This window comes from Salminus brasiliensis, chromosome 21 (genome assembly GCF_030463535.1).
Source record: "Salminus brasiliensis chromosome 21, fSalBra1.hap2, whole genome shotgun sequence".
NCBI classification, from domain to species: Eukaryota; Metazoa; Chordata; class Actinopteri; order Characiformes; family Bryconidae; genus Salminus; species Salminus brasiliensis.
The window spans coordinates 1,499,178-1,520,519 of NC_132898.1; the positions used below are offsets into that span (position 1 = coordinate 1,499,178).

At 44.6% G+C, this 21,342-nt stretch overlaps 1 protein-coding gene across 2 annotated transcripts in view; it reads right to left on the minus strand.

Moving 5' to 3' along the window:
- Positions 1 to 289: 289 nt before the first annotated feature.
- atg7 (ATG7 autophagy related 7 homolog (S. cerevisiae)) overlaps positions 290 to 21,342 on the minus strand; it is a 71,687-nt gene continuing 50,634 nt past the window's right edge. For both annotated transcript variants that reach the window (XM_072665860.1, XM_072665859.1), the window contains one exon: positions 290 to 1,410. In XM_072665860.1, coding sequence (XP_072521961.1) covers positions 1,378 to 1,410 — 33 coding nt within the window. In that variant the 3' untranslated portion in view covers positions 290 to 1,377. The remainder of the gene's footprint in view (positions 1,411 to 21,342) is intronic.

Below are 21,342 nucleotides of genomic sequence, written 5' to 3' on the forward strand. Positions count from 1 at the left end.
AACGTGGAAATGTAAAGAGTTTTTGATGTTATGAAATGAAATCAAATGTTATGAAACATTTGCAATCTCAACGGCTTAATTACTCAACCTTTTAAAGATCTCATCATTATTTACGGAAATCTTTTTAGAAATGGTCTAAATCTCCAGAAGTTTCCATGACTGGGGGGAAAAAAGTCCCAGAATGTGTGTGAACCCAGTCTGTGACTAGCCAAGCTCAGACCATTTCCCTACTGGTGCCACAGTGTGGATAACGGTACAGGCGTTAAAAGAATTCTACTTAGAGCAACACTTGACGAAGCAGGACACAGACTTTATTCAACAGAAGTAACAAATACACCAATGGCTTTGAGGTGGAACGACCGGAAGTGGGTTGGGTTTGAGTTCAGTGAGTAAAACGCTTTCCTGAATTGATGCTCTGCTGTGATTTGAGGTGCAGCGTCGGTTTAAATGGGGTGATACGTGTATTTATACGCTGGTGGTGAAGTTCAGCACTGCAGACGAATGGTGTGATGAAGTTTGTGACCGACTCTCACTTTCAGCACCTCATATCCTTCAAACCTGCGGCTAGTGTTTAGGAACTCATTCAGGGGATCCTTGCGTGAGATTTGTGAGGTGATTACTGATCTCAAGGCTTACGACCAATTACCAGTTTCCACAATGTGTTAATGCAAATTACAATCCACTGCATAATTAAACAGTTAAGATGTAAACAACTCAGTCAGAGTGGGGGTTTGGGGGGAAACCCGTTCTAGATAACCTCCTCCAGTCAGAGCGAGAGTTCTACAGTGGAGGTTCTAGATAAGCTCCCCCAGTCAGAGCTGGAGGAGTTCTACAGTGGAGGTGAAGGGAAGCAGCGTCTGAAGCTCTACTAAAAGCTCCTCACAGAAAGTTCTTCACCTAATGGTGATGAAGACGCTGCCTGATGCCTGAGACACGGTTCTACCAGAGTTCTGAGAAGAGTTCGGCTCTAGAACCTGCTTCTAGAACCAGATCATTAAAATGGTGGAGGGATACATGCTGCAGGGTGTAGTGCGGCTACAGAAAGTAGTCCCTAAAGAAAACTGGATTAATTGAGATTCTCTATTCACTATTTTACCTTCATCATCATCATCATCATTCCTTATAAAACTCAGAAGACTCGTGTAGCTGCACTGGTGGTTTTGATAGGAAATCAATTATGGGCTGTATCTGTGTTGTAGGCATGGCAACCGACGCCTGCTTCCATTCAACATCCACCAGTTTCACACCAAACCCCACCCCCTTCCCTCCGAATTACCTCATCTTATACACTGAATTTTACAGAGAATCTGAAAAGGCGGTGGCGTCCCCTTCAAGTGCTTTATCCTCTCCTGAAGAGGCTCTTCACTGGATCCAGGTTCAGATACTCTCATCATCACTCATGTCCCAAATCTGGAGAGGAAAACAAACAAACAAAAAGGTCCTGTCAGGGGGTGGAGCTACATATTAGGCAGAGAAAATGGACAAGCGTAAGAATCTGAGACAATGACTGGGCCTAAACATCTCCAGAACATCAGGCAGGTCTGGTATGCAGTGGTCAGTACCTACCAAGGTCAGTGCTTCAAAAAAAGGACAACCAGTGAACCGGCGACAGGGTCATGGATGCCCAACACTCTCACAGATGCTCATGGAGGCCCCGCCCACCTCACAACTCAAAAGACTTGAAGGATCTGCTGCCAACATCGGAAGGTGCAAAAGGCCTGGTGGAGTTCAGGCCCTGACGGGTCATCAAAGTTGTGGCAGCAGGAGGAGAGGAGAAGCTACTCGACAGTCCGGGAGTTTTATTGTAAACTAAAGCTGAATCTCAGGTTTACAGAATCAAAGACTCCTCATCCGTTTGCTTTAGATTTGACCACATCTGACCATCTCAGGCCAATTAGCTTACTGTTACAGTACTGCAGGAGCACTGAACTTCAGAGACCCTGTGCTTCACTACTTTACATGGTTACTGCGGTTAGTCAAGACCTGAACACCTGAGAGCCGATCTGCCCGCTGCGGTGACTCCTGACCGGGATTGTAAATTGGGCTGCACACTCGAAGGCTTCATGCCTGTATTCATCAAGTCGAGTGCGGCACTTGACTGGAGTAGAAAGAGGAAAAATAATACACGCTCTAATGATGTTTGAAGTTGGAGGAGAACCTCTGTGGGGTTGTGCTGCACCTGATTAGTCGATCCTGGCTGTACAATTTACTGGATATTTTAATGGACAGCAGATATCTCAGCTTTGATACAGAATTATATATATATATATATTTATATATATATTTTTTAACTGGTGTGGCTTTGAGTGGCCATGTCATTTTCCTGCATTTCTGTCATCATGTGGTTTATTTAGGTTTGGGTGGGTTTATGTATTTATTATTATGTATTTATTATTATGTAAATAATTATGTATTATTTATGTATTTTTTAATCGGTGATTCTGCATTATGTGACTTTCCCTATTCAACAAAACCAGTCATAATTCATCAGTACATCACTAGTACATCTCTTTATCCCTTAGAATTAAACTACTGGCTAATGCTGTGTCTTTAGGACTGACGCATGAAAATGACCCCTCTTCTGATTGGCCGTCTGAGTTCTGCCACATTTAAAAAGCTGTCTGAACTGGACACCAACTAAAACATAAGTTTCCAAAACTGATTAAAATATACAGAGAAAAGCTGAACCCTAAAACCCCCCTGTGAGACCTGGTAGACCACCACCACCACGCCCATCAGATAAACAGCACAAAGCGGTTTGTTGAGAAGACGGCTTAACACTGCTGCACTGAAAGGATGTGGAGCCGATCGAGGAGCTCCTAATGAGGAACGCTTACGCTGCTCAGACTAAACGACAGGCAGATCACCCCAGAGTCCAGACCTCAGCATCACTGAATGTGTTTGGTGAGAAGCAGAACACACTTCTAACTTTAACTTCTAAGTCTGAACTTTGGAGGTGTGGAAAAATCTCCCTGCAGATTTCAGAACACTCCCACCACCATGTTTAACAGATGGGGTGGTGCTCTGGATCCTGGGTCAGAGGTGAGGAAAGTGAGTTTCCTGAGAAGAGCTGGAGCGGTGATGAAGGTAAAGGTGGAGCTGTTTGAGATTTAGCTGTTGAGGTTTGTGTTAAATATGTATTCTGCTTTAATCCGGACTCTCTGACTCGGTCTCGGGCTCTCGCGCGCCGCTGCGCTCGTCTGATGGGTCGAACCTTTGAGCTGCTGGACTGCAGTAATCAGCTAAACTGGGCTGCAGGAAGAGAAGCCCTGCTTTAAAGACAGATGAGCTGCTTCACTAAACGGTTCTCTAAACTTTTCGGCGCTCCTCGTTTGAGAGAAGACAGACAGAGCTCGTCTTTGCCGCTCGCTCGCATGCCAGGACAAAGACCCACTGCTGCGTCCGTGTTTCCAAACACAAAAGCGGCGAGACAAAGCTGCTCCCTCGCTGCTGAGCGCTGTAGTTTGGAGAAGGTGGGTGAATGACTGATGGGTGTACGGCGCCCTTTGTAAACAGAAATCTTGTTGTTTTTCTGCAGCACACCTGGCTGTCAGAGGCGGCCATGCTGTCATTGACATGCTAATAAAAGAACCCCCACCAAAAAAGAGAGAGAGACAGAGAGGGAGGGAGAGAGAGAGAGAGAGAGAGAGGGAGAGAGAGAGAGACAGAGAGAGAGAGAAAGAACCTACAACAGTGGCTCCGAGCGGCTCACACACTTTGAAGTCTCTGCCAAAGTAGAAAAAAGATAAGAGAGCCTCAGAGATAAGTGTCTGTGTGTGTGTGTGAGAGAGAGAGAGAGAGAGAGAGAGAGAGAGGGAGAGCGAGAGAGAGAGAGAGAGAGACAGAGAGAGGGAGAGCGAGAGAGGGAGAGCGAGAGAGAGAGAGAGAGAGAGAGAGGTTGAAAGAAGACTGAAGAAAAGGCCGCTCAGGCAGTGAAAAGCTCCATGTATGTCTGCTCCTCAGGAAGTGACATGGACCTGTGAGTTAACTTCAGACACCACACACACACACACACACACACACACACACAGATACACACACACACAGATACACACACACACACACACACACAGATACACACACACACACAGACACACACACAGACACTCTCTTCAAACGGGGCTGGAGCCGCCTCCACAGCACTGTGTTAAACACCGCTGCCACGCTGACGCTAGAAAATTCCACACATTCCCACTTCCGTCAGGCAGCTCAGTTGGCATCGACTGAATCACTGAAAGGAATGGCATTCACTCAGGCTGGTCAACACCCCCACCACACACACACACACACACAGACACTCTATTGATATAACATGTGGGAAATGTGGGTAACACCACTGCCCTCCAACAGATGGGGGTTCAATTCTCTGCCTGCACAAACAAATCATGCTGAACCAATAAGATTCCTCAGGCAAAACTCATAACACTACATTTTCATAACGCTGCTACACCGTAACCAAAACCCCTGTAACGCTGCTACACCGTAACCAAAACCCCTGTAACGCTGCTACACCGTAACCCAAACCCAGTAACGCTGCTACACCGTAACCCAAACCCAGTAACGCTGCTACACCGTAACCCAAACCCTGTAACACTGCTACACCGTAACCCAAACCCTGTAACACTGCTACACCTTAAACCCAACCCCGTAACACTGCTACACCTTAAACCCAAACCCCTGTAACACTGCTACACCTTAAACCCAAACCCCTGTAACACTGCTACACCTTAATCCCAAACCCCTGTAACACTGCTACACCTTAAACCCAAACCCCTGTAACACTGCTACACCTTAAACCCAACCCCGTAACACTGCTACACCTTAAACCCAAACCCCTGTAACACTGCTACACCTTAAACCCAAACCCCTGTAACACTGCTACACCTTAATCCCAAACCCCTGTAACACTGCTACACCTTAAACCCAAACCCCTGTAACACTGCTACACCTTAAACCCAAACCCCTGTAACACTGCTACACCTTAATCCCAAACCCCTGTAACACTGCTACACCTTAAACCCAAACCCCTGTAACACTGCTACACCTTAAAGAAGCCCGGAAGAACCCTTAGTAAGAGTGTAAATGTAAGTTATGGAGCTTTTCATTAACAATACCCCTCTCAATCCCCCGCACTCTGCACACCCCGGGTCAGAGAGAGGCTTTCCTCTGCTCTGTGATTTTTACATCACAGGTTTCAGTTTGCTGCTGGAGGATTGTAATTATGCAGACTGTAATTATGTATGCTCTCATGGTGCAGTAATTGGACATGATAAATGTTTACACAGATCACAGGCCCCTAGTTTTTCTTAGCACGTATCTCTGAAGCGACCTGATGAAGTCTATGAGCTTCACAACCCGAGAGCGTAGATGTGCAGCGTATCGATCAGCAGGTTCTCCGACCGGCTGGCTGGTTTTCTATACGGACGACTTCAAACAGCAGCAATTCTAATAAGATAAAAGCCGACACCTACATCAGTTCATTCTGTCTCAGTAAAGTCCATAAGAACGGACTCGCGGGAAGAGCAGCAGCAGAGCAGGTGCAGTCACACTCCCTGTAATGAACGTAATTTCTGCTCCTTCAGAAAGACGTGGCAGACATATTGAAATGTAATGAGCCATTAGGAGGTTCTGTCTCCAAATGGAACATTAATTCAATTCAGCCGGGCACACATCAAATAATGGCGTACCTGCCCACGGAAATGGTGTGAAAAAGATGGTTTGCTTGATGGAGGGAAGCTGAGTTTTGAATATTACTTTTTTATGTAACGACACACTCTGAGCCTGGAGCTGCAATAAGAGGGATTCTGCACCGTCTAAACTGACAACAGGCAATTTGGTGTTCATCAACTTTAATGGAACCCTTACACACACACAACATGTCCAAATGTTTGTGGACACCCCTTCTAATGAATGCATTCAGCTACTTTAAGGTGCACCCATTGTTGACACAGTCCCTGTAGTATTGCCAATAGAATAGGACTATCTGAAGCAGATCAACATCATGACCCTATTACTGCCAGGCGTGGGCTAGAGGGGTATAAAGCCCCCCAGCATTGAGCTGTGGAGCAGTGGAGGAACTGTGTTCTCTGGAATGATGGATGGTGATGCACCCAATACGTTTGGGATGAGCTGGGGAGTTGGGGATGATCCTGACCTCACCAACACTTTTGATGCTGAATGCAATCAAATTCTCACAGCAGTGCTCCTCCAAAATGTAGTAGAAAGCCTTCCCCCTTCCCTAGACAGGAGGAAGCAGGAGACACTCCTTTTAATACTCCTGATATCAAAAGAAACATTGATTGAGCAGGTGTCCCAATACTTTTGTCCATCTAATTTTACACACACATATATATATGTGAAGGATCTGCGGTTAACGCCCGAAGGTGTCCAGATACCACAGGAGACCTACAGAGGTCTTGTGGGGTCTGTGCCTCGTCAGGTCAGCTGTTTTGGTAGCGTAAGGGGGGCCCACACAGTATGGTGGTTTTAATGTTATGGCTGATTGGTGCATGCAGCAGTGGTTTGCATACTGATCTACTAGAAAAAGACAGTAACTCCAACAAAAGCAGGAGAAACTCTTTAATAACCTTTCAGAAGAAACAATGAACGAGCAGATGTCCCAATACTTTTGTCCATCTAATTCTATATGTATTTATTTGCTTTTGATTGCACAACACAGAGTACGGAGTCGTCCTTATACTTTCCAGACGTTATTCATACACAACCCATTTAGGCTTGGTTGTTTCTGTGATGGGACACAAAGCCCACCTGCATTTAGGGTCCCTCTGAAGAGTGAGCTGAAAGGAGAATGCTGCTGTAGGTGAGAGGCTGCAAATGAGGAGGCACTTTTACTCATTATCAAAAGTACGCTGCTACTCGTCTCTCCTGTATGAATGCATTATACAACAAAAACAAGCCCATGCTATTGTAGACGCTCACCCAACTGCAGATTACACATTGGCGTCTAACATCCATTAAACAAGAAGGAAAACATCCCTTAACTGATTAACCGAACCATCAGCCATGACATAACCCCTGACCGGAGACGTGAAAATCACTGACGATCTAAAGGGTTAGAGATACTGACAGCAAGGTGATGAAGGTGTTGAAGCATAAGAATCTCCAAAAGGCAGGTCTTGTGGGGTGTTCCCGGTAAGCAGTGGTCAGTACCTACCAAGGTCAGTACTCCGAGGAAGGACAACCAGTGAACCGGCGACAGGGTCATGGGTGCCCAAGGCGTCCTGATGTTCTTGGAGGTCCCACCTCACATCTTACTGGATCTGCGGCAAACGCACGAAGACGTCTTGTGAAATCTGAGGTCTTCAGAGGTCCTGTGGAGTCAGTCTTGAGGAGGACCCACACAATATTAGGAAGGTGGTTTTAATGTTATGGCTGATTGGTGTATGACGCTGCAGTGGTTTGCTCAGTGCTGTAGAGGAAGAGGGACCTCGTGGAAAACAAGTCTAAGTTCTAGTAGCAGTTCTGTTCTAGCCTTAGTCAAAATCTGAACGATAAACTGACCAATAGAAATGCTCCAAAATGAGCAGGACTAAAAGCTCACCAATTCACCACTCTTGATGCTGAATGCAATCAAATTCTCACAGCAGTGCTCCTCCGAAATGTAGTAGAAAGCCTTCGGCCCTGGACAGGAGGGAGCAGGAGACACTCCTTTTAATACCCTTGATTTCAGAAGAAACTGAAATTGAATAATGAGCAGGTGTCCCAATACTTTTGTCCATTTAATTTTACACACACACACACACACACACACACACACACACAAATATATATATATATGAGATTTGAAGGATCTGCGGCTAAGTTCTAGTAGTAGTTAGAGCAGTTCTGTTCTAGCCTTAGTCAAAATCTGAACGATGAACTGACCAATAGAAAAGCTCCAAAATCAGCAGGACTAAAAGCTTTTTACACGGACGTCCACTGAAAGCTCAGATCCTGTTAAGTTGCCCTTCTAGAGATACAGGTTTTTTTTTTTAGGGTACATTTAACCCAGGACTCGTGGTTTAGAAACACCGGAGCGGTTTGTGAACTCAGTAATTCACGGGAAACAGCCGGCGGTGACGGTGTTGAAATGTCAATTTCACAATTAAGCGCCATCAAGAATCTTCCAAGTAGGTCCTGCATTGGTCAGGGATTAATGAGCTTCTGAGCTCACCAACAGTGAGATCTTTCATACTCCGACTGGGTCCTTACGGTTCTTTTAATGTGGCGGCCGTGGAGCCTGCACCATCTTGCGCTAACTGCTAAAAGCTATCTGCTATAATTAGGGCCAGCTAAACTGCAAATTGGGTGCGCTCACAATGGCTTACACATGTTGACACAAACACAAAGCAGTTGCATTATCTCAAAGGCCTGCCAACAGGGGAGGCTTTAAAGCCATCTGCTTTACATACTGGAAATAAAAACAGGGCGAAAATGAGCTCTTTGTCTTTTATCACTAAGCTGCTGTAAACATGGAGATGCTTAATGATTTCAGGGACCACACAAGGTGCAATTACACTCAAGTTCTTAAGAGCTCTTCGCCTTTAAAGAGGTTGTGCCTTGATGGCACACGAGCCACAGGCCAGGAAGTGTAAGAAGTTTGTCGTATTAGAGTACAGAACAGTAATTGCAGGACTCCAGAGGCGGTGATTTGGAAATTCGGCGTGGTGCGGTTTAACGTCCGCAGAGACGTCTTTTGTTCACTGAAGATTTATTTAGAGATACAGTGCTCCAAATAAATTACATTTCATGGCAAGTTTAATTGCGTTTAATCACAGAAACGATTCCACCTCCAGTAGATTAGCCATTAAGTGAGAGTTTAGAGAGCGCGCTGCTGTTACTGGGTTCGCACTGCCAATCTGCCTCTGATTTGTTTTGGTTTCAAAGCTGATTAGCATGAGCCTGGTCAAAGACTAATAACTCCCATATCCTGCTCTGAACTGAGCGATATCTGCTTAAACAGACAGGCAGAACGAGCAGAACTGGCACAGATTACTTATGGGGATAAATAAATGATAAATAAGTATACAGCAGTCTCCAAAAATGTTAAGTTGAAGTGTAAATACACCTTATAAACAAAAAAAAGTATTGGGACACCTGCTTATTAGTAGCTTCTTCTAAATTCAATGATATTAAAAAGAGTTTATTCTGCTTTTGTTGGAGCAACTGTCTCTTTGGCTTTTGGAGAGCAATGCTGTGAGGATTTAGTCAGGTCAGGATGTTGGATTATCACCATCCCAAACTCCTCAACTCATCCCAAAAAAACTGGATGGAGCTCCACCACCATCATTCCAGAGAACACAGGTCTGGGGGGGGGGTTATATACCCTATTCTATTGGCAGCACTTCTCTACAGGGACAAGACAAGCTGTGTGTGCATATTTGCACATCTGTCAGCAATGGGTGTAAGCTGAATGTATTTATTAGAAGGGTGTCCACAAACTTTTCTTTTTTTTTTTCTCCAAAAATCCATGTTCTGAATGATGGGATATGTAGCACATATAGCACTGGCATAACTACTAGGCGGCCTAGGGTTTCTAGGCTTTCAGAACCTCCCAGATTTTGGCATGCCCTTCCAAAACCAAGCCTTAACCAAACTGAAGGGAGTGGCCAAGCCTCACCAATCACGAATCTACATGCTGATTACAATTAACACTTTAAATGACCTACCCTTTGCCAGTGGGCCCTTCCGCCCTTACCACTACAGCGTACACAGCTGCTGAGTGTTGTTTTTTATGTAGTTACTATATAATAACTCTGAAAATGCAGTAACGTATCAGGGTGAATGAACATCCATCTTCCAGCTGTCATGATTGATTACGGATCACAGACTGAATTGACCACAGCCAAGTGGGAGCAGTAGTGGTTTGTCTGGCGAGGCTTATAAAATGTCACTCGGTGTCGGTCCAGGCTCTATTAGTAGTCTATTATCTTGCTTAACAGCAGGCCTTTATGACCGAAAACTGCAGTGATGAATTTATGGGTGTAAACACGGTCAGCGCTTTGCTTCAACAACTTTAAGACGGTCGATTTAAGCCAAAACAAGCACCAAATCCGTCACAGCCTTCATCCCGTCCCGCGTGTCCTCCTGAACTGAAGTTAACTGGCAACAAGCGCCGATCGTTATTCCAGAATACGCCACGTTCCTCCTCTCCAAATGACCCAGCTGTTCCGCAGTGTGCTCTCCACTGGTAGAAACACGCAAACTAATGATGGACCTGACGGCCAGTGACGTCCATGCACGTCACGGGAGGTCAGAATTGAGCAACGGCGGAAGCTCTTTTTGACAGGGGGCGCCATATTTGTTTATGCCAGAATGGAAGCAGAGGAGAACCTCCGAAGCTTCATGTCTGGAGGAGCTGAAGGTTCCTGGTCCTGTTGCGATGAAGGGCCTTATGTCTTTGTCATATCTTTCATTGTGTTCTCCATTTGTCTCGAGAGAGAACATGCCGAAATTGGCTGGGAACATGCCATTCTCTCCGAGAATTGTTCTTCAGGGGCTCAAATTGAAGGAAGGCAAGGAAAAGCAAATGGGCTCCCTGAGGCCACTCAAATGGCTCCAAAAACAAAGCCTCAGAAAATGACTTCATGTTCCTAATCAGAGCTCACCATCACTCATTCCCTGCTCTCGCTGAGATCACAGGTAGGAGAGAGCTGCAACACTGTGTAAGGACCCTTTTTTAAAGCACCCTGCTGAGTTTTGGTGTTATTAGTGTAAATGATTAACCAGCATGTGTGAGAGAAGAAAACTACAGCTCCTAGTTTCACCTGGGACAACTGGCTCAGTGAACCTGACGGGCAGATCTGTCTGTTGGCCTTTGCGAGGTGTTTATTTTCTTCATTGTGTGCTGAGAGCATCTTGACCAGTAATGGTTCTAGATGAGGGGTTCTGTGGTGTTTTGTACTTAGCGCCCCCTACTCTTGTCCAAAGCCGCCCATTAGTCTCACCGCATTATACGATGCCTCCACCTGTGAGGGTGAAGTCAAGCATGGACCAAATCTTAAAGATGTTAATCGGGCTCTTCTGAAATCAAGGCTATTAAAGAGTGTCAATCCTGCTTCTGTTGAAGTAACTGTCTCTACTCTCCAGAGAAGAAGACTTCTACTAGACTCTGGAGGAACATTGCAGTGAGGATTTGATTGCCATTCAGTGTCTAGAGCTTGGGCAAAGTCAGGATGTTGGATCCCAAACTCACCCCAAAAGTACTGGGTGGAGCTCCACCACCACCACCATCATCCCAGAGTAGAAGACTACCTACTTGATTCTGGAGGAACATTGCGGTGATGATTTGATTGGCATTCAGTGTCTAGAGCTTCAGTGAGGTCAGGATGTTGGATGAGATGATCACCACCCCACCTCATTGATCCCAAACTCACCCCAAAAGTACTGGATGGAGCTCCACCACCACCACCATCATCATCCCAGAGTAGAAGACTTTCTACTGGATTCTGGAGGAACATTGCAGTGAGGATTTGATTGGCATTCAGTGTCTAGAGCTTCAGTGAGGTCAGGATGTTGGATGAGATGATCACCTCCCCACCTCATTGATCCCAAACTCCACAACTCATCCTAAAAAAAGTATTAGATGAATCACCACAACCATCATTCCAGAGAACACAGTACCTCCACTGCTCCACAGCTCCTCAATGCTCCAGAGAGTCCTATTTATTCTACTGGCTGTACTTCTCTACAGAGACTAGAGTAGCTGTGTGTGTGCATTTGCAAGATCGCAAGGTGTGCCATGACCACAAACCGTAGCTAAATAATCACAATACAGCGACACTCCGTTCATATCTCACAACCCTACCCCACGGCACAAGCAGGACAATGTGGAGAGCGGAGATCTTGGGGCAGTTCAGTGCAGACAGCTTGGGTTTTCCCCTTCTGTCTCCAGCGCCCTGATCTGCTGACTGTTCTCCAGCTCCTCCTCCAGCTGTCAGTGGCTGCCTGCCCCCCCCGCCCCCCTTCTCCACAGCTCCAAAACTCATTTCACATCTCTCCACTCCCTCAGGAGCATGAGTCACACTCCAACCCAACACAGAGCCATAAACAACAGAGCAACCCCCACTCCCCCAGCTGCCCCAACACACAGGAACACTGGGAAAGGACGGGTGGACGGGCTTAGGTATGAAGAACTGTACTACTACTACTACTACTACTACTACACCCATAAAATAAAGGTGCTTCGGATTGGGTTTGGACTTGAAGAACCACTTTTGGTTCCATAATAGAAGAGATGTAACAGTGTGAACCTTTTAACGAGTAAAGAACCTTTACATCCAGTGAAGGTTCGTCAGACCTATAAAAGGTTCTGGGCGTCAGAGCTGAAACACAAGTAACGAAGTAACGGCAGAAACCACGAGCAAGCCTCCACTGCGGTTCCTCCCCTCAGGACTCGACAGTGAATCCTGATTTAACTGGAGGTTTAATCTTCTCGTTCTCTCGTTTCCCACACACTCTCTCCACGTCCAGCAGATTCACATAAATACCAGCTAGCAAAACAAAGCATGGCTCTCTCTAGGGTGTGGTGGCCTAGCGCGCAGCAGCTGTGGTTTGTTGTTGCTGTGGATGGATGGATGGATGGATGGATGGATGGATGGAGGGCCCCCGCTTCCCTGCTCCACTCGACTACAACTGGCTCGCTTTCTCTCCGTGACACATTTCCTGCTCCGCACATCAAGGGGAAACGCTCGGAAAACCATTTAGGTCCTGCACCTTCCGGAGCGGGGTCTGCTTCCTACCAGAACAACACTCCCAGCCAAACATAAACATAAACACAAACACGACCTTCACTGACTGATTACGATGTACGGCATCATTCTCTGCGCTAAACTGTATGGACAAAAGTATTGGGACACCTGCTCATCCATTGCTTCTTCTGAAATCAAGCAGTTGATCCTGCTTTTGTTGGATCAACTTTTTGTCTCCAGAAGACTTTCTACTAGATTTTGTAGGAGAATTGCTGTGAGGATTTGATTGCATTCAGTGATAAGAGAGTTAGTGAGGTCAGGATGTTGGATAATGATGATGATGATGATGATCACCACCTCACCAAGCCAACTCCACAACTCATCCTAAAAAAAGTAATAGATGAAGCACAATCATCCATCATTCCAGAGAACACAGTTCCTCCACTGCTCCACAGCTCCTCAATGCTGGGGGGCTTTATACCCCTCTACTAGCCCACGCCTGGCATTAATAAGCAGCATGGTGACAATAGGGTCATGATGTTAATCTGCTCCAGAGAGTCCTATTATTCTATTGGCAGTGCTTCTGCTCTACAGGGACTAGACAAGCTGTGTGTGTGTGCATTTGTACATCTGTATCAGCTGTGGGTGCAACTTAACACAGCTGAATGCATTTATTAAAAGGGGTGTCCACAAACATTTGGACATATAGTGTGTATGTGGTGATTCAGAGCTGTGACACAAGTGTGATGAATACAGTGACTAAAAGGATGCATTAAAAGGTTGTGGGCAAGACTTTACTGGTACTTGGACGTCAAACTGAACTAGTACGGCAGGCACGTCCTGTCTAAAATCATCAGATCTCCGAGACTTTGAGCACTGCCGCTGATCTGCTAGAAATCAGCTGGGTCCTCATGTTAGAGCTGAGAAAAACAAACCAGAAAACGCCACGGTTCTGAGTCAGTGGAAGGGAATAGCTGTGGTGTGGCTGGCTGTGTGTGTGTGAGGGGGTTGTTACGATCTCATCCTGAAAGTGGTTTAAACACATCAACGTTTACAACTGCGCGTGTTCAAGATCATTGCCTCGTATCTCCAAAACGGCAGCCTTACAGTTGAAGGAAAGAAACCTTCTTGAATATTGTGTATTTGTAAAGCCATAACATTATAACCACCTGCCTAAAAATGTGTGGGCCCCTTCATACGGTTAAAATAGCTCTGACCCATCGAGGAACGAACTCCACAAGACCTCTGCAGGTCTTCTGTGGTAGATGGACACTTATGGACGTCCTGCAAGCTGTGAGGTGGGACCTGAGCATGAACATCAATGAGCCTTGGGTGCGCATGACCCTGTCGCCTGTTCACCGGTTGTCCTTCCTTGAATCATTTTAGGAATGTACTGACCACTGCATAGCGGGAGAGAACACCCACAAGAGCTGCCTGATGTTCTGAAGATGTTCTGACCCAGTCATTATCTAGAACATCACAGTTTGGTTCTTGTCAAAGTATCTCAGATTCTTACTCTCGTCCATTTTTCCCTTCTTCTACATCTTCAAGATCTGACTGTTCTTCTCGCTGCCTAATATGTAGATCCCCCTCTTTACAGGAGGAGCCACTGGACCCAGATCATCAGTGTTCTTGGATTCACCACTGGCTTTAATGATCCCATGCCCATTTTCCACACTGCCTGTTGACTAATGGAGATGTTTGGGTGCTGAGTGGTAGAATGACAGGTGCACACAGAGCTAAGGAAACCAATCGGCCTACTCAAGTATGAGTAAAGGTTCCTATAGGTGCAGGTCTGAGCTTGTAAACACATGGTATGGGTTCCTGCATGCAAGCGAGGAACAGTATACGTGGGCATCTGTACGGGAAGGCTTGCAGGTTTGATAGTGGAGCTGTAACTGTTGAATTATGGCTGAGCTCTAGGTGCTAATCAAAAGCCCTTCAAAAGAGTGGATACTAGTACAAACCTGCCCTTTTTAATTACATGTGTGAGTAGCATCCAGCTGACATGTGGTTTAAGTGGAAATCAAGGCTCAGGAGTGCAAGCCTGCCCCCTCCAACCACACACACAGACACACACACACTTCTTTAAAGGCTTGGGTTTAAAAACAAAAATCTTTTAATGAAGAAGACTGGAAGGCTTCCAAAGGCAAGGGCAAATCACTTGAAACCAGAGAGCAGCTTATCTTGGATCAAACGCGAGCCCTTGTTCTGAAGAGCAGGCCCAACCCACAGACTGCGAGGTGATCTTACTCTTAAGACTATCACATGTTTATGATCTTTGGACAGCCATTTTTGATGTTCCTATTGTGGGAAAGACAGAAAAGGGCAAGAACATGATCGCTTGCTGGGGTCACTCTGCAGCTCTTTCAAAGTAGTCCAGAACACAGTGTGATCAGATGAGGGGAGGGGGTGTAATAAGGTGATGAGTGAACTGTCAAAATGTGTTTGATTACATTGGACTCGACCAATATATTTAAACTGGGCGATAATACCGGTCAGTACCGACCGACATTTGGAGATTCTATTGGTCGTCTCGATCACAGAGATACAAACCTTGTATGTTCATTTCTGCTGAATGAGGAATGGACCAATAGAAATGCTGCAAAATTAATAACATCTTTTACGCTGAACTGAAAGTTAAGTTTAGATTTTTTACAAATCAAAAGATCTTGCATGATGTTTCCCCCCCCAAATGTGATGTGAGGACAACTACTCACTCCTGGTGAATTCTGCAATTTAATGCAGAACCCAGTACGAATCACTCATCCTCATACATACTGCTTATATCCATTACAGCAGTGGTGAATTTCAACATTATAGGTAAAATAACTTTGCACATTAAACCTAACTGACAAAGATATCAGTCAGTAACTCACTGGTTACCTAAATATACTGTGGCTTTGATCTTTTCTTTAATTCAACTTATTTACTTATTAAATAATAAATAATCAGTAACTACTGTGAATTATCCACTGTGTCCACTATCAATAATTCAATATATGTTTGAAAATATTCAGTATCGACTATAAATTAGTCAGTATTTACTATGAAACACATCTGTAATTTATGTTGTATGAGGTTGAGGAGTTGAGGACCCACATGCAGAGTGTAAGGGGTTAATTTCCGGCTGTCATTGGCTGCGATTTTTGCTGCTCAAAATCAGGGCTGGTCACTAAAATGTTCCCACTGGTTGGGCCATGGATGAAAGCACATCCTCCAAACAAGGTCTCCCAGCACTGTTCAATCACCATCCGCCACCAGCCCTGTAACCCAATCCCCAGAGGAGCTCGGGGAAGAAAAAAAAAGAAAGCGTACGAGAGGTTTGATTGAGACTGGAGCGCACCACACCTCTGAGAGAGTGGAAAATCCAAACATGAGGACGATCCTATCTTTCCGTCCCATGCGTCGGGTGAACAATCGGGGGAAGATAAGGGCCGGTGAGGCGGTCCCTAAAGGGCTCCAGAGAGGGATTATGGCACCGCCGTCCTGTGCCAGAATCAGTTCTGCCCCAGCTGGGGCCTCAAGAACTGATAAAAACACTGAACACACATCGGGACATCTTACATCAGCCAACTTTTGTTCACACACACACCCTTTCCCTCTAGCAAACCGGATCCCATCTCGTCACACACACTAAACTTGGGTCCAGATCCGATCATTATCGGCGTGGCTTGATTCACAGTGATTACTGATGGCCGGGGGCTCAGGACTGAGCTGAACATTGGGTGGACCAAAGTACGGTGATGCAGAGGAGGATGCCCAAACAATCGGGCATTGTTTAAAAAAAAGCCCTTAACAGGGCCCTTAACAGCCCATCTTTTTATACTGCCTTTTGGGCACAGCGGCCCCAGTCCCATAAACACAATTAGAACATGCTAGCCTAGAAAAATGGGAAAACAACATTTAGTGAGACCCAATCATGTATATTCTAGGGGACTTCATTTGGAAGCCATTACTTGTGGAATACCAAGTCAGAATACATGCAGGCCGCCGCACACTGTATTTCATCTCAGACAGAGGGTGTGTTTTAGCTCAACAACAATAACAGCAGCAGTGTGAACAGATGACACTAAAATGAGCTTTTAGTGCTAATTTAGAACAGAAAGTTTAGGAGTTCCTCAGCTCAGGCTCTCCAGACCGAACGTAGCCTGGTCTGAGGGATCTGGGTTTCTGCTGAGGATCATCACATAGATGTTTAGGTCCATGGATTCATGCCGTTGGCTCCAAATTCTGACCCTAGTTGCCTTGCGTCAACGGCCCAGGCTGGTGTGGGTGGCGTGATGGTGTGGGGAAAGTTTTCTGGACACACTTTGGACCGTTAAGACCAATCGATTTTCGCTTGAATTCCAACACCGGACTGGGAGAATTGTTACATTCAGCCATGTGACAAAGCAAAACCAGTCTCAAACTGGTTTCATGAACATGAACATCAACAATCTGCAGCAGTCAGTCAGCAGTTTTCAATCCAGGAGAACCCATTCGGGACGTGCTGAACTGAGGGGCGCAATCGTGTCAACATGGATCAGAATCTCTACGAATGTGTCCAACATTTTGAGGAACCCATGCAGGTCGTGTCCCATGAAGAACTGAGGTTTGAGAGCCAAAGGAGGCCCTGCTTGGCATTAATACAGTGTTCCTAATACTGCACGAAAGGGCCTAGAGAGAAGCTAATCCGAGATCCAATAATCCATATTTACTATTAAACGGAACATTTCTGTTTTTTTGGTACAAATTTGTGCCAAAGTGAAACTTTATCCATCATTAGAGCCACAGCTCTTAATATAACCAACAATATTGATGACCTTGATAATCTGAATTGCCATTCAGAGTCTAAAAGTGAGCACATCAGCTGGAACTGCTGGTACACCTTTACCTCCTTGAGACCCATCTTAAACCTTACAGAACTACCGGAAGGGCTCATGAGAACAGAAGCCCTAGGAGATGATAATAATGTGATGGTTTTCTGCTGGATATTTACCTTCCTGCAGGTTTCACCTCCAACCCAAATATAAACACACTTCCTTGAGTCACCTATTGCGATTCTCCTGCCATCAAATGATGGATGCACCAACACCACACTCAGTCAATGCCAACATTTTCAGCGCCGCAGTTTAATCTCACAGCTATAATCAGACCCGGCAACGTCGAGAAGGTCTGAAGGGTTCGAGAAAAAGCTGAAGAACATAAGTGATAACTACGGTCAGCTATTAAGACACAGGTAAAGCCAACCGGGCTTAATGGAACTGTTTTAGGTGCTTATTTTAAGGGACAACAGTACTTGCTTTCAGCTGTAGAATGTCTTCATGGAAGGGAATAAATTATAGGGATTTTAAACCTCCATTACAATGAAGACATGACACGGCCTCACGCTCGTCATAACAAACGCCATAAGCAGTCATCATGACGGAGGTCAGCTCACATAAAGCTTTATTTATAGCTGTAGCCTTAAGCTTGTTTTTATTTATTTAAATGGTAAGAAATAGAGTTTTGATAAAAACATAAAAGTTTACATTACCACACTACATATGATACACTATGTCCAAATGTTTGTGGACACCCCATCGAAATTAATGCATTCCGCTACTTAAAGTTGCACCCATTAAAGTAGTCCTCTGGAGCAGATAAACATCATGAACCTACTGACACCATGCTACCTAATGCCAGACATGGCCTAGAGGGGTATACAGCCACCCAGCATTGAGCTGTGTCCTGGAATGATTGTGCTTCATGCAGTACTTTTGGGATGAGGTGGGATGGTGATTCTCAAACATCCTGCCCTTACTGAATGCAATCAAATCCTCACAGCAATGCTTCTCCAAAATCTAGTAGAAAGTCTTCTTCCCTGGACAGTAGAGACAAGATAGCCTTGACTTCAAAAGAAACCATGAATCAGCAGCTGTCCCAATACTTTTGTCCATGTATTTTCTTCAATGCTCATATAATCTATTGGTTGGACTTCTCCACCTGTAGCTATATGTCTGCTTCTTAACCTACCATCTGCAGATCATCAGCACTAATAACAAGATCCCTTACTATTACAGATAAATAATATCGATATATCGAAGTATCGTGAAATTGTGTTCTGCAATACTTCTCAAAATCACAGTATTGATTATTAATGAATATTTTAGATTGAAAGTAAGAACTGGTGTCAGACAGTGGCTCATTTAACCTTTCCGTTACGGTGTTTTTATATTATGACAGCTTTAATAAAACGTAAAAAGTAATTTTAGTAATATTAAATAATAATCACAATCCTGAATGGTAATCCCTGTATTGTGATAGGTCCTTGTCAACACACAGCCTTACTTACTATTCAACTGTGCCCCCAAATACAGACATAACATATAAACAGTGCTATACATACATACATACTCATCACAACATTACCCAGTGTCTCGCCTGGCATCACGAGAAGCAGCCTAGCCGTTTTCACCAAGAGGTCCTGTAATACGATAGGCTGAAAGCTCTTATGTGCCACTGTAGTCGTGTCACATACAGTGTACTCACTGCTGTTTTAACAAGGCCTCTGGCCCTTCAGCTACGTCTGGACTGCAGCTCGAGTCTGGTCACAGGGCAGGTATTCGCCTGTGGGTTTATTTTCTGAGGTATTACTCACCAGCCCATAATAGTAACGCAAGAAGAAATGACATCAGAAGACACTGCCAGGCCTTTAAGTTTCTCCACAAGCCGTGACCATTTTGAAATGGGCTGAATGAACTCATTAAAAAGGCGCTGCTTCCAGCAAAGCTATAGCTGCCCCACCAGTCCACCACCAAGACCAGCTGTAATTTGAGGAGTTCCAGACTTCAGAACTGTACGGATTTGCTCTTCAACTCAGTTGAATCTTGAGTTTTGAGACCCTGCTTGTAAAGGAGCTTTAAGGGTGGTCCATTGCACAGACATCCTGTAGAAAATCAACTAGCAAGCATGAAATAAATAAATAAATAAATAAATAAAGATAAGTAAAAACTCTGCTCAAAATCAGAACTCTGATGACACAAAATGCAAATTCATACTGGATTAAAACCAACAGACTTGTTGATACAGACCGGCTGAGATTAGGGTTACTGGAGAAGACAGTGTCATTTACCAGACTGTCAGCTTTTGACTGACAGGCTGATTTTAAGTACAGGTCGACTTCTCCAGCTCACAGACGGGAAGGGCTGGAAGAGAACGAGCCGATCAAATGCAAACCACAAACGCAATGATCCGGACCCTCCGTGCATTACGCCACTCTTCTCATCACACTTCTGTCAACACACATACGACACACTCCACACACTGTCAAGTTTGTGTAATTCAAGCAAAGGCCAAAAATACAGCGTTTCTGTGAATAAGTCAGTGTTTCAGGGAATGGAGAGCACTCCACAGCTTCACGGGCAGCATAATGGGAGCAGAAGAGCTGTATAATTTGGCTGCGGACGCACAATGCCATCTTTATCAGCAGCGTGGAGGAGAAGAAGTATGGAAGGGAAGTGAATCTGAATTAGACCTGGTGAACAGAGCCTCTTTGTCTGTGGTGTTAAGAGAGGGATTGTGGGTCATACACTAAGGGCCCTCACGACAGATAACAGAATCATTTACCAAACTGGAGGAAGGGGGACGGCCCGCGCTGACGGGAAGAGAGTCAAGTTTAACATATAGTGTGTGAGTCCTCTTTAATAACGCTCATCAACCCACGACAGCTCTGAGATAAGCTGCAGCTTGCGGTCAGCAGAGAGAAGCAGATACAGTACTGAGAAACGTACAAATAGAGTTAGAGTACAATTATTTATTGTTTACTGTTTACTTGTGTTTTATTCTAATGTTATATAGAGTTAATTACAAGTAGACACTCTCACTGACACCTGACTTTATATAACATTAGAATAAACCCAAATAAACAGTCAGTGGGTCAGTGAAAGTGTCTACCTGTAATTAACTCTGTTTATTAAGGGGTTTATTCTAATGTTATATAGAGTTAATTACAGGTAGAGACTCTCACTGACCACTGACTTTATGTTTATTTGGGTTTATTCTACTGTTACATAAAGTCAGTAGTCAGTAAACGTGTCTACCTGTAATTTAATCTATACAACATTAAAATAAACCCAAATAAAGAGGTAATTACAGGTAGACACTCACTGAACACTGACTTTATGTTTATTTGGGTTTATTCTAATGTTATATAGAATTAATTACAGGTAGACACTCACTGAACACTGACTTTATGTTTATTTGGGTTTATTCTAATGTTATATAAAGCCAGTAGTCAGTAAGCGTGTCTACCTGTAATTACCTCTTTATTTGGGTTTATTTTAATGTTGTATAGATTAAATTACAGGTAGACACGTTTACTGACTACTGACTTTATGTAACATTAGAATAGACCCAAATAAACATAGTCAGTGGTCAGTGAGGGTTTCTACCTGTAATTAACTCTGTTTATTTGGGTTTATTCTAATGTTATATAGAGTTAACTACAGGTAGACACTCTCACTGACCACTGACTTTATGTTTATTTGGGTTTATTCTAATGTTATATAGTGTCTACCTGTTAATTACAGGTAGACACTCTCACTGACCACAGATTTATAGCACTCAGAAGAATGATTTAGTAAAGTCCAGTGGGGAAATGCACTCCCACCACATCTTGACTCCTGAATTA